General features: G+C 31.1%; 1 protein-coding gene across 1 annotated transcript; it reads right to left on the reverse strand.

Annotated features, from left to right (window-relative positions):
* Positions 1–3,539: 3,539 nt before the first annotated feature.
* On the reverse strand, positions 3,540–5,552 carry LOC118058806 (anthocyanidin 3-O-glucosyltransferase 7). Its single transcript, XM_035071559.2, has one exon. It carries the CDS (start codon positions 5,294–5,296, stop codon positions 3,863–3,865), a length of 1,434 nt encoding a protein of 477 aa, XP_034927450.1. The 5' UTR covers positions 5,297–5,552; the 3' UTR covers positions 3,540–3,862.
* Between the last annotated feature and the right edge of the window lie 9,458 nt (positions 5,553–15,010).

The raw sequence follows: 15,010 nt of genomic DNA on the forward strand, positions 1-15,010 counted from the left end.
CATGTATATTTCTTCGTTCAAGTCACCATGAAGAAATGTGTTTTTGACGTCAAATTGTAAGAGAAACCATCCTTTGATTGCTGCAATGGAGAGTAAGACCCTGATAGTAACAAGCTTGGCGACAGGGGAAAAGGTTTCTGTGTAATCAATACCTGCCTTCTGTGTGAAACCCTTGGCAACGAGTCTGGCTTTTAATCTCTCAATAGTGCCATCAGCATGGAATTTAGATTTGTAAACATACTTGCAATCAATGGCTGATTTTCTAGGAGGTAGGTCCGTGACAATCCAGGTGTGATTTTGTTCCAAGGCTAATAATTCATCACTCATAGCTCTGCACCAGCCAGGATGTTGTATGGCTTGGTTGTATGTGATAGGGTCAACATGAATGGAGATGGAACTAGAAAATGCAGTGAATGATGGAGAACATTGTTTATAAGAAATAAAGTTGGCCAAGGAATAGAGATTACCAGTGGCAGGAGGCTCAGACTTGGACAATGATTGAGAAGGCATAGTAAGTGAGGACTGATTGCAATGAAAGTCATGTAGATATTGTGGTGCTCGATGGACCCTTGTAGTTCTGCGAGGGTTGCCATCAGGCAAAATAGCAGGAGTGCATGATGGAGAAGTAGATGAGGGGTCAGAGGTGGAGATTACAAAATCGTTTATATCTGGTGAGTTTGTGTTGGGGAGCGACACAGGTATATTATTTGGTGTAAGTGGAGGAGGAATGACAGGAAAATCTAAAGTGTCAGGTAAAGGCTTAGTAAAAACACAGGTTGTGCTGTCAGATGTATTATTGGAGAGGTGAGGTAAAGATTGAAAAGGAAAAGTGGATTCATGGAAGCTGACATCCCTAGATATAAAAGTGGTGTTGGTTTGGAGATCAAGCAATTTGTAACCTTTTATGCCAAAAGGATAGCCAAGAAAAATAGAAATGCGACCACGAGAATCAAATTTAGTTCTCTGGCGGGAGAGAATGGAAGCAAAACAAAGAGAACCAAAAACTCTTAAGTGTGTATAGGAGGGTGATTTGTTGAATAGGAGTTCAAATGGTGTTTTGTTTTTAAGCAAAGGGCTAGGTGTGCGATTAATGAGGTATATGGCAGTCAAGACACAGTCACTCCAATATTGAAGAGGGAGATTGGCCTGAAATCTTAAAGCTCGGGCAACATTAAGGAGGTGCTGGTGTTTTCGTTCTACAATCCCATTTTGTTGAGGAGTTTCGACACAACTAGTTTGGTGAATGATGCCTTTGGTATGGAAGAACTCTTTCATGTGAAATTCCCCCCCATTATCATTACGCAGAATTTTAATCTTGTAATTGAATTGGTTTTCAACCAGGTTGGCAAAAGACTCTATGTTATGTTTCGTGTCAGCTTTAGTAGGAAGGAGATAAAGCCATGTGCTGCGAGTGAAGCAATCGACCAAGGTGAGAAAGTATTTGAAACCATCGTATGAAGACATGGAGCAGGGTCCCCAAAGATCACAATGCACAATTTTAAAAGGATGAGAAGCATGCTGCGTGCTATAGGAAAAAGGCAAGCGATGAAATTTTGCTAAGGGACAAACATAACAAGGTTGTTGACTGTTATTTGAAATGTTGGTCTTGACTACAGGATCTAGAATTAAAGACATAACAGGAGATGATGGATGTCCTAGACGACAGTGCCATAAATTGGCAGTAGTATGGTGATGTGAAACAGAAGCTGCAACAGATTCTTTAGAAAAATGAGATAATGTGCTGGCCAGGAGAGAAAGGGGGACGTTGGTGTTGACAAAATGATAGAGTTCATTCCTCACTTCACCCTTCCCAATCGTTGTCCAAGAGAAAAGGTCCTGAATAACACAGAGATTAGAGAGAAATATGATGGAACAGGTAAGAGTAGTCGTAAGCCTTTTTACAGAGATCAAATTAAAATTAAAAGAAGGAACACACAAAACTTGTGTGAGGAAAATAGATGGAGTTAATTGGATGGTGCCAATGTGTGTAGCAGGAACATGTGTTCCGTTTGGCAAAGCAACAGGATGTGAGATAGTAGAAATAATGGTAGTAAAAAGGGAGGGGCAGCAGACCATATGGTCTGTTGCACCTGTGTCGATGATCCAAGGAAGAGGATGGGATGTAGTGTAGAGACCACATCAGCAGGGTCTCCTGCATCTGAAACCAACGCAACAAATAAAGAGCATGGCCAGCATCACACCAGCAGATTAACAGCAGCAACAAACATCACCAACAACATGCCATGCAGTGTGCCGTGCAACGCAAACCAAGCAACAAACAAACTGACTACCAGTAGCATAAACGTGCTGCAACCGAATGGATTCTGTGTTGATTAATTATGAGTAAATTCTGTTTTGATTAATTATCAGAAGAGACAAAATAGTTTGTTAAGTAAAATTGTATATAAGCAATACTGTACATGACTATTATGCATTAAGCTGAATGTGAATAATACAGCTAAATCTCTTCGTGAAAAGCTCTCTTAATCATTTATTTTCTCCTTCAAACTGTTACATGATATCAGAGCTATAAAGAGCTTTCTTCATGGATACTTCATTAGAAGATCAATCTTCCCCAAACACACTACATAACCCAAACACCAACCATACACCAAATACTGATCAGTATTTGAATCTTCACAGTCACAGCAATCCTTTTCGGTTAGATACCAGTGACAATCCAGCAACAATTCTGGTCACAGATTTACTCACTCACTGGCGACAACTATGCAACCTGGTCTCGTGCAATGCGAAGAGCTCTTCGTGCCAAGAACAAATAAATTAGCATTCATCACAGGAGCTATCAGCCAGCCAACTGATCAAGAAGATCCCCTTTTTTATTTGTTTGAGCGATGTAATGATATGGTGGTTTCATGGCTCCAGAATTCTATCAGCAATTCTATTAAGTCTAGTATAGCATTTGTCGATAGTGCTCAAGACATTTGGCTTGACCTACAAGACAGATTCGCTCATCAAAATGGTCCACGTATTTACCAGCTACGAAAGAGTTTAGCTAACCTCTCACAAGATACTGATCCTGTGAGTGTTTACTATGGCAAGCTCAAAACCCTTTGGGATGAAACATTGATTTATGATCCCATACCATCTTGTAGTTGTGGCACCATGAAGACTATATCTGAACGCTATTAACGTGACTGTGTTTTCCAATTTCTGATGGGTTTAAGCGACTCTTATTCTCCCATACGGGATCAAATCATGTTGCTCGATCCCATCCCCACAATTACTCGAGTTTTCTCTATCATTCAACAACAAGAACGCCAGCACCAACTTACCTCTAACTCCACACAACGTGATGCTGGCCATGCTCTTTATTTGTTGCGTTGGTTTCAGATGCAAGAGACCCTGCTGATGTGGTCTCTAATAAACACAAATCCGGAACAAATTTTATCATTTCCCGATAATAATTTTGTCTTTTTTCATTGTTGGCAGGTTGGATATTTCAAAATTCAATCCACTTATTCTAATGATCAAATGTTCTTTATGTTGGAAATAAAAGTGGAAACGGAGAAGAAAGAGGATTTAAAGGATAAATGGTAGAGTTACAGCTCAATACCAGAAATAATCTTATTACTCTTTTGTTCTGGTTTTTCACTTACAAAATACAGAAGAGGAAAAGATTACATAACAAGAACTAAATTAATGAAGTTTAGAAACACTTAGACTTTCATAATCTAAAGAAGACCAATAGAACAAGAGCCATAAAAGCTAATAATAAAAGACATTCAACATTACAAATTACATTTAACACTTTCATCATGGAAGGATATTCATGATATGATCATCATTATTGAAACTCTCAGATGCCTTCCACAATGTTTTCAAATTTACCATACAAGATGCGTTACACCGATGTGATCTTTTCCACCAAAATCTTGAAATCTTGTGTAGCACGGCCACCAGGTGCAGATGCCTTCAATACAAGCTCTTTAAGGGCCTGGACTCTGCTCCGAATTGTTCTCCCTTGTTCACGTTCCAAGATGAGGTCCAAGCTCTTGGCAACTCCAGTCTTTGTGAAAACACCCCCGTCAATTCTCACACCAACTCTCCAATCGTCCCCTACTAATCTTGCCGTCAACTTATGATCCGCAAAGAATGGTCTACAGATCATTGGAACCCCATTTGCAATACTCTCATACACAGAATTAGCTCCACAATGTGTCATAAACACGCCAATTGAGCTATGTCCCAATACATGAATCTGAGGTGCCCATGGAACCACCTTTCCATGCGTGATACTCCTGTCTAGGAACCCATTCGGCAAGCAATCCCTCATGTTGTCCCTAAGAGACCAAAGGAATGGAATTCTACAGACTTCAAGAGCCTCTGCTAGCTCTTCTATCTCACTATTAGGGATATTCACTACAGTTCCAAAGCTGATAAACGCCACAGACTTAGCCTTTTGACTATCCAACCATGATAGACAACCTGTGGCATCTTCAGTTGAAGGTGGCAACGGTGGTGGTGGCATGGATAGGCTAATAAAGCCGACATTAAGCAAGTTCGAAAACTTGGATTTGAGATCGTTTAAGAGGGGTTCAGAGTAGAGCTCCTGGTAAAAGTTCAGAACTAGAGTATCTACTTTTGGCACCATGTGTCTAATTTGACCTAACATGCAAGAAAAGAGTGTTTCCTGTGCATCTCTTGGTAACACTTCAGCAGGCAGATCTGCAAAGTGAAATTCAGATAATCCTGGAACTTCCAAAGTTTGTTCTTCAAGCTCTACATCGTTGCCGTCTCTGCCACTATTGCTGCCATCATGAATCAGAGAATGGGCGTAGCGTTGGCGAATCATATCAGTATAAATATGTGCTGAGAAGGAATGAGGCACGGGGGCCCAAACAGGAATCCAAGGAATGCTCAAATTCTCAGCGATTGATCCAGCAAAGGACAAGAACGCGTCTGTTAGCAAGCAACTTATTTTTTGGCCAGTTTCCGCCACTGCCATGTCCAATGCCGTCTGAAAATTCTCCGGCGTCTCCTTTATGAATAGCTCGACTCTTTCTATTGGATCTCCAGAGAAAACATGATTCAGCGGCACGCCATCCGCTATATTGTAGGCTTTAATGTTATCAGGTAGGTTGGTTCTTGATGCTAAGAAGATCGAATTGTTGGATTTTTCGGTGTTAAAAAAGGAAAACCTCGTTTCCTGGGCAACCCTCGCTAACTTGAGCACTAGATCAATGAGAGAGAGAGGATGAGAACCAAAAGGGAATGCAAAGACGGCAACATGCATTTTTTTTTCTGCGTGTTGGGTTGGTGTTATGGAGCTTGACATTGGATCATGTGGAGTCACAACAAGAAAACAGGTAACAAACAAAGAAGAAAGGGACAAAGGAAAGAAAGGGGCATGCACAAAAAGCAACACAAAGATTTACATGGTTGAACTTCCACAAGGAAGATGGTAAGGATATTTCATCATGGAGGAGCGCAAATTATAAATGACTCAATCTCTCTCCATCTTTCTTTAAGAAAAAACACCTAAAAAGATACAAGATTTCAATGTTGTTTTTCTCTCTATTCTTGTCTTAAAACTGGATGCTATAAGCAAGAAATGATCACCTACTTTATAGTAGAGTTGCGAGGACTTCTCTGCAATTAAGCAAACTCCATAGGACCAACCCATTAAATAAGGCTAGCTGGCACCTGCAAAGTTGACTTGTTAGCAGCTGCGTTAGTAGTTTGGTAGTCTCGTTGTATTGACTGGTTGTCACCACCTTTTAAAAATATTTTTTAAAAAAAAATAAAAAAATTTATTTTTATTTGTTTTAAATTAATATATATTTTTAGTGTTTTCATATTATTTCGATGTACTTATATCAAAAATAATTTTTAAAAAATAAAAAAAAATTATTTTGATATATTTCTAAGTAAAAAACACTTTAAAAAGAAACTGCTACCACACTATTAAACACACTTTTAACTAGTTATAGGTGTTTGAGAGTGTAGTTATTATTATTTTTTAAAATATTTTTTATTTAAAAATTTATTAAAATGATAATTTTTTAAAAAAATTATTTTTGACATCAGAGCATCAAAATGATTTAAAAACATAAAAAAATATTAAATTAAATTAAAACAAATTCAAATTTTTTTTCAAAAATGTTTTTTCAAAGTAGAAATAAACATGGCCTTTGACTGTATTATTTTAAATTAATTTTTTTTTAGTATTTTTATATTTTTTAATATGTTGATATCAAAAATAATTTTTTAAAAATAAAAAAATATTAATATATTTTTGAGTGAAAAACAATTTGAAAAATAATAATTATCATGTATGAAACAAAGTGGTTAGCATGTGATAAATTCTTTTTTTTTTATATAGAGGTATTTTTATGTTTAAGGATTTGTGATGGATTAGAGAATGATTACAATAATATTTAGATTTAATTAAATAATGAAGTTGTTGGATCTCGTTGAAGAGAAGCTTTGGTATCTTATCGCAATCTAGATTTTTCTGTTAATGATCAGAGTACAGTTGCGACTTGCGAGGACTTCTCTGCAATTAAGCAAACTTCAGAGGCCCAACCCATTAAATAAGGCTAGCGGGCACCTGCAAAGTTGACTTGTTAGCAGCTGCGTTAGTAGTTAGGTAATCTCGTTGTATTGACTGGTTGGCACCAAGTTTTAAAAATATTTAAAAAAAAAATTAAAAATTTTATTTTTATTTATTTTAAATTAATATATTTTTTAATGTTTCAAATATTTTAATGTACTGATATTAAAATTAATTTTTTAAAAATAAAAAAACTTTATTTCAATTTATTTCTAAGTAAAAAAACAATTTGAAAAACAACTGATATCATACTTTTAACTATTTATAGGTGCTTGAAAGTGTAGTTATTATTATTTTTCAAAGTATTTTTTTATTTAAAATTTTATTAAAATAATATTTTTTTTATTTTAAAAAAATTTTTTTTTAATATCAGCGAATCAAAATAATCTAAAAACATAAAAAATATTAATTTAAAGTAAAAAAAATTCAATTTTTTTCAAAAACACTTTTAAAACGTAAAAACAAACATGCTCTTTGAATGTGTTATTTTAAATAAATTTTTTTATTATTTTTATATTTTTTTAATATGCTGATATTAAAAATAATTTTAAAAAAATAGAAAAAAATAATATATTTTTGAGTGAATTTTTTTTTTAAAATTACTACCATACTCTTAAACACTCATTTTATGGTGGTTACCATGTGATAATTTCTATTTTTTTTTCCAAACTAAAATTAAAAAAAAATTAGTTAGTCAAATTATTTTTATTTTTTATACTGGATTTATATATATAATTGTATTTCAAATTTTGATAAGCTATAATAATATATTCTGTTTTAATGAAGAACTGTTTTTAATTTATTTTGTAAGCAAAAAATTTTATTTTACAATAATTTTAACTAAATATATTTTTTAAAAAAACTACAATTAAATTTGTTTTTTAAACCGCAACTAATATAATATCAAATAGACACTAAATAAAGCTGATAACTTCCATTAAATGACTTAATCTGTAAGTCACCACCTAACTATAAGTTTTATGAAGATTAGAATATAACTTGTATCATCTTATTAATTACTCTTCATTTCAAATTTTCTTTTTCATTTATGTAATTAAAATAGTTTGTTTGGTGCCGTAAAGGTAATTATTTTTAAAATATTTTTTATTTATAAATATATTAAAATAATATTTTTTATTATTTTTTAAATTTTAATTTTAACTTCAACACTTCAAAATATATATATATATATATATATAAAAACAGGCTAGAGATCCTATAAATCTACATCTCTCTCGTGAACGTGTCGTATTTTTTTGTCCTTCAAATTTAATTTTTCACTCTCTGCCGACAAAATCACAACACTACCCAGGTTTAAATTCAATTTTTTTTTTCCAAACAGTTGCAAGAAAATAGGAATTTATGATTAAATTCGCAAGAAACAGTTAATTTAATCCATGTCTAATTATCCACGGAGAGGAATAAAAATTCACAAGCTAATAATTATGACAGGACTTGAACATATGATATTAGATCGTAATCATATATATATATATATATATATATATGCGCCATTAATGTTAGAGGAAACTTTTATTAAAACATAGATCATGATTAAGGGGTGCTTGGTATTGAGTTTTAATTTATTTTTATTAAAATTTGATTAATTTATATTTTAAATTAATTTTTTTAATTTTTTTTATTGTTTTGATATACTAATATTAAAAATAAAATAAAATTATTTTTATATAAAAAATAGTTTAAAAAATATAATTACTACATGATACAATAAAAAAATAAATACAGTTAAATTTGATCACCTCTGAAGATTGTACTTTTAGAAGAAGGAAATGTGATATTAACACTGTTTACATCGAAGAATAAAAGTATGGGTCACAAGGTGTGGTGCTGTGATTTTGTCAGCAAATTTTTAAATCCGTATAATTTAAAAAAAAAATTAATTTCCATTCAAACAAACTTCCCGAAAAAAATACAATTTAATTTGATACTAAAAAAATAGAATATTTAGGTTTTTTTTTAAATCAATTTTATTTCTTTCAAAAAAATAAAATAAAATAAATTGATAATTGTTTATGATGAAATCTGGTTTTCCGACAAATGTTTTTTCATATTTATTTTTCATTATAAATTTTTTTGAAGATTAATTTTTAAAGGGAATTAATTGGTATTTTCGATGAAATATTTCATCGGAAAACGATAGATTTTTTATCGTGGTATTTTTATGTTTAAGGATTTGTGATGGATTAGAGAATGATTTCGATAATATTTAGATTTAATTAAATAATGAAGTTGTTGGATGTCGTTGTAGTCTTGTAGAGAAGCTTTGGTATCCTATCGCAATCTAGATTTTTCTGTTAATGATCATAGCATTTCAGGCTTGCACATGTGTTAACTTTTTTCTGATGGGTCAGGCGTGCCTGACTCTTTTTTTTTTTTTCTTTTTTAATGGTACTTCACTTTTTAATTTTCTTTTTTAATTTAATTTCCCCCAATTTTATAACAAAAATATTTTTAAATATAAATGATTTGGATGGTTTCTCAAAAGTATAAAAATATGCCATGGTTTTCAAATAATATTAGAGTCTTTTATGGTGATATTAACAATTATTTATTTTATGAATAATTATATATAAATCTTAAAGTATCTATTCTTTTTTTATATACAGTTGTATGAAAATAATCTAGACGTTATTTTTTTTGTTTTTTAATTGACTATTGCTTTGGATAAGGTTTTGTTTGAAAAATCAAGCTTCTTATGTATAAAAAAATTGTTTGGCTAAAAAATATAAATAAATAATAAAAATGAGGTTTTGTCTAAAAATTACATTTTTTTTCCCTCATAAACTCAAACCATTTAACCGTGAGTAGGTTTTTTATTAAGACAAAAAAAAGCGGGTGAAAAAAAAACCTTTTTATTTTAATTGTTTTAGGTTTGTATTTTTTCTTCTTCTTATCTAGGTATCCTCACATCCTAAAAAATAAGAACTAATCTAGTTCGGTGTTCATAATTGTCTTTCTCAATAAATATATTTTTTTAAAATTAAACTTGCATTCTAATTCTTGCAGGAATATATCCATGTCGTGGATTAAAAAAAGTTATGAATATATGTCAATTTAAAAAGGAAATGCATAAGTAAGAAGACAAAAAGTTTGAAAGAATACATGCACATTTTCTAGTCATAAATTTAATTCATTAAAAACTTTTCAAATATTTATTTTAATTATGTAAAATTAAATAAAAATAGTTTTTAAAAATAAGCCCACAACATTGCACAGGAAAAAAAAACTAGTATATTTTTTTCTAAAAAAAAAAAACTATGAAATGGCACTTAATTAGTTAAAGTTTCTAATATGACTGGTTTTATTGCCACTGGTTATAATTAACGTAATCTAAGTAGGAATGATATTAATGGTATTTGCTCACAGATCACATCATATCATACAATTAATATGCTCGCAGGAATTAATTTTATGCTTTCTCATGATGAGCAGTAGATTCATAAAACAATCAGTATCGATCCAACTCCTTCCATAATCTGCTTCAGTCTATAACCTTTTCCTTTATAATAATTTTTAACTCTACTCGTTTATTTAATAATCTGGCCCGCAGGTTTATTATATAGTTTCTGAGTCTTATGAATAAGCTTTCCTTATCTTATATTACAAATACTTGAAAGTGTAATAAGCTACACATTCCAAGTTATTTCTCAATTTCTTCACAGATGGAAATTGGCAGGCCTGCTTGGAGGCCTAAAATACACATTTCTGGTGTTTCCTCTTTGGGCTTAAATACTCTTCAACTTACAAAAATGAGTAGGGCTGGTTCGTTGGTCCAAGTACAATTGGACTCTTTGGGCTGCACAGAAGGGAATCTTTGGGCCCTCTGTTATTCACTTATTTGTCTCCGACAAGTCACAAGACTACAGGCACACTCAAAGTATAAAGTTGGGCAACTGTTTTTTGTTTGATTTTGTGTTTTTAAAATTTTTTAATTTTAAATTAATATTTTTTAGTGTTTTTAAATTATTTTGATGTATTGATATTAAAAATAATTTTTTAAAAATAAAAAATATTATTTTAATGCATTTTAAAATAAAAAATATTTTAAAAATAAATAGGAAGTACACTTAAATATCATGTAAAAAATGGGAAATGATGCTGGCGTGGGCCACAATTGCAGCAAATCGAATATGTTTTATACCTAGCTTGTAACATCACTTTTTATCTTGTTACGGGCATATTCACATGTCTCAAAGGCTTGCAAATTCCATGTGGTGGTAGTCCTTTTTACATCAGCTCATGACAAAAATATTCTTTGCACAAAATTCCTACCCATCCTTTCAAGTCTCGAACATGACTTTCTAGCAGGCATCCTCTTATTAATTGATAAAGAAAATGTTCCAGATATTGTTGCATAATCGGACTGCACTTTCCCATATATTTTATAGTAAAATGTGATGTAAAACATTCTGAATATGATAAATACTTTGGTTTTGATGCGTTTGATATATGAGGATTAAGGGACATGGAGTTAAAAATCTCCTGAAAAAAAGAAAAATGCACGATATGTAACTAGCTAATTTCCAGACATCGAATTAAGGCATAAGATGAAACCAAAATTTCAAAACTAGAACAGGGGTGCTTTTGCATGGAATAGCTCCGCCTATCAATTTTCCAGATTCACCGCTTCCTGGAAGCGCAACCTCCACGCAAGGCATGAAACACTAATTATACTCCACCACTGGGCATGAATCCCACCACCACTACGTTGAATCTCAGCATCCACGGTCAAAACAACACCGGTCAAAATGCCATTTACCTTGTGTTTCCTGGTACCATGAATCACCTGGCTTTTAACTGAAGAATCCACTAGCGAGAAATCCACATCCACACACGAGTAACATTCTTGGGGTCCTGTTGGTAGGGTTGGGTGAGTATCCAAGTTAACATGTCATATTTGTAATTAAGAAATCGAAAGGAAGACTCTTTTCCAAGTAAATTTGTTGATCCTGCTAGGGTTACGGATTCGGAATCGGCTTTCAAGTTGGCTGTCAAGTTTTCAAAGGTTGGGGAGATAAGTAAACTGGTGTGTGAGACCGAGAGAGATCATGCGACATGGGATTGCGGTGTCGATGGTGGCATAACCAGCCAAGCGCCGAAGATCACAACAAAGCATACGTACAGGGATGCTTTACATATACAGATGAAGCAGGAGCAATCGGTTTTGGTTGATGACCGGACGGTGAGGGTTGATGCTGGTTTTCAACGGATGTACAAGGGAACACTTCCATGCTGGATATTGAAAAAACATGAAGAGCGATCAACCCTTAGTCCGATGATCAAAAATATATATCAAATTAAATTGCAAGGGATTTGATCATCTCAATATTTACATGCAGTTTTTATAATGATCGGTGATGGAAATAAGGGTATAGAAAAACTTTCAAGAAGAAGAAGATAACGATTGAGAATATATTAGATCTTATTAGGGAAAATTACTTCTTTACAGTTCTTTACTGGCATACGATTTCCCTCTTCTATTTTCAAAAAATAAAAATCATTTCTCTATCCGGCTATTTGGAAAAAAAAAAAATCTTATAAAACTTGTGATGGTAACTCTCCCTGATGCGAGTGGGTCTGCTGTGTAGCAAGAGAATAAATAAAGCCTATTATTCACACCTTAGTTATAAAAACTATAACAACTTTTGACCAACTTGATTATTTCGTTTGGTGTTGCTGTCTGTGGTTGTTTTTTTTTTTTTTTTTTTTTTTTAGTTTTAAATTATTTTATTATTTTTTATTGTTTTAATGTGATAAAATTAAAAATACATTATTTTAATATATTTTAAAACAACAAAAACACTTTAATAAATAATTTCTACCATGTAACCATACAGACACTTAGAATTCAGGTCGCCTGTAACCTTGTAATGCTCTAATTAAAAAAAAAAAAAAAAGGTTTAATTTCATCAGTTGATCCAAGAATTTTATTTTGTAAAAAAATATAAGTTTGATATTTAAAAAAAAAAAAATAGAAAACAACCCTTCTAGTTCACGATGTGACTCTTGCCGGGAAGCGGTATCTGTCTCGGGTTTTACAGGTATGAATTTCACACTTTACAGTGCATATAGAATAAATTAATATTGTAGGAGTAGGGCCCTGTCTGCACCGGAGTACCTTTATGGAGCAACTTGAACAAGTAAGGTACTAACCCGGTGAGCCCCATAAATAGAACGGCCGGCCATCTTTATATAACGAGATGTCAATTAATTTTGTCGCTGTTTTTAATACCGTAACCCACCTCTCTATTTTTATAGAAAGACAATGATTTTATTATAGATATAAAATAAGTCTTATACCTGCAAATCATTTATGAAAAGATAAAATAAATAAATCAATAAAAAAAATATCTTATTCATATATATAAAAAAATACAACTATACACAAAAGCATAAACTTGTATTGAAACACTTGATTTGACAAGAATTCATTTAAATCTTAAAAATTATCATATGTATTAAAAAAGCTTTATTGATAAATATCAAACATGCTTAATATATGAAGTGAATTAAGGTCCTTTTTTTTTTCAGTTTCAGCATGCTTAATATATATATCAATAATATATATATATATTATGCTGAAAACATTTAATATATACAAAGAAAGAGAGAGGGGGGATATATTAAGTGTTTTAAACCTACAAATATAAAATATTTAAATTGTGAACAACACTATAACACCAAATAATATTATCTTTTATATTTTTTAGTAAAAAAATATTATTAAATCTGACTTAACTAGGATTTAAAAACCATGTCGCATTACTTTTTAGGAGCATTTCAAATGAAAAAAGTATTATTTTGAAAAGCTAAATTGATAAAATAATATTTTAAATAATATAAATATAATTATTATTTTTTTACCAATATATGCCCCAATGAGAAAAAACCATTTCAAAAGCTAATTATATTAAAGTAGGAGAAAGAAGTGTTTTATTTTTTTCTTAATAAGTTTGATGTTATTTTTTTTACATGGCTATATTTAATTGGTTTATTGTTTTGATGGCTATATTTTATTGGTTTTGGTTTTTTTAAAAGATATGTAGGAATAATGTTTATAAAAAAAATAATTTAATATTTTCTTTAAAATATATAAAAAAAACAAGCTAAAATAATATTTTTTTTAATATTTAAATCTCCATTTAGCATAGCGGTTGGAGATGCTCTAGGATAAATTAGTTTAGCTTTGGCCCCAATATTATTCAATTAGCATCCCTTCACCTTTCTCTCCATCCCCATAAAGCAAAGAAAGTGGTCCTACCGTCCTTCACTTTAATATTATTCAAACATTACTTTCTACTATTTCTTTATTTTGTTTTCATTTTATTAATCACTCCTCTCTATTTCTTGGAATATTGATGTTGACGAGATAATCTCAGTCTTGATTCTCTCACCTTTACAGCTCCCTGGCTACCTACAACAGACCGAAGCTATTTTGTTTACCAAACGCGAGGCATGCCATCCATCATTGATGTGTTTTTTCTTTTGCATAAAGAGATTCTTTGTTTTTTTGTTTTTTTTAAAAAAAAAATTAATTTTATTTTAATATTTTTAAATTATTTTAATGTAGTAATATAAAAAAAAAATTTAAAAAAAAAAATATATTATTTTAAAAAAATAAAAAATATATTTTTTAAAAAAAACATTGATAATGTAACTAAAGTTTTTAGTTTCTATGTATCAAAAGCAAAAGCACTTGTCGAGTATAATCACATAACACAAAACATGTATAAAGACTAAGTTTTCTCGTGGTTGCTATAGTTCATGACTGGTTAATTTATTTTAAATAATTTTAAAAAAAATATAGTTCTTTTACGTTTCTCACTTTTTAAATCTTTTAATTTCAGATTTTTTAATGAAGATTTTGTATCCTTAGTTGATGTTATGTTCCAGCTAGTTTGGGATCCCATGGCAAGTCAACTAGATTCCAAACCCTTCTGCTAGACAAAGTTTAATAATAATACTTATTATACATATTTTAAATTTTAAAAATGAAAATACGTCTCAATATATAAATAGTTAAATAATAAACACAACTTCCTTATAACATAATTTTTTTTTTTCTATTTGCTAAGAGAATATTACTGAATATATAAAATAGAAAGCATGCGTAGCTTACTAAAATAGAAAGCATGCTAAGAGAATTTTTTTATCTAGTTTAAGTATGGTTTTTACTAAAAAAAAAAACTATGATCTAGCCGTTAGACAAAGATAAAAAAAAATTCATTAGAAAATTATTCAGGTCACACGTCATCAATCTCTTTTCAAGAAAATATCTGCAGACGTTTCCAAATTCCAAGAATTTTTAGTTAATCAACAATTAATTAAACTGCTAACCAAGCTTAGTTTAATTTAAGAAAATAATAATAATACTGAAAAAGACAATAATCTCTTTATTCTCTCTTATATCTCCCC

This window comes from Populus alba, chromosome 9, assembly GCF_005239225.2.
Source record: "Populus alba chromosome 9, ASM523922v2, whole genome shotgun sequence".
NCBI lineage: Eukaryota > Viridiplantae > Streptophyta > Magnoliopsida > Malpighiales > Salicaceae > Populus > Populus alba.

What these genes read in the sequence shown, in the direction of transcription:
- LOC118058806 (XM_035071559.2), bottom strand. Translation starts at nt 5,296, where the DNA reads ATGTCAAGCTCCATAACACCAACCCAACACGCAGAAAAAAAAATGCAT.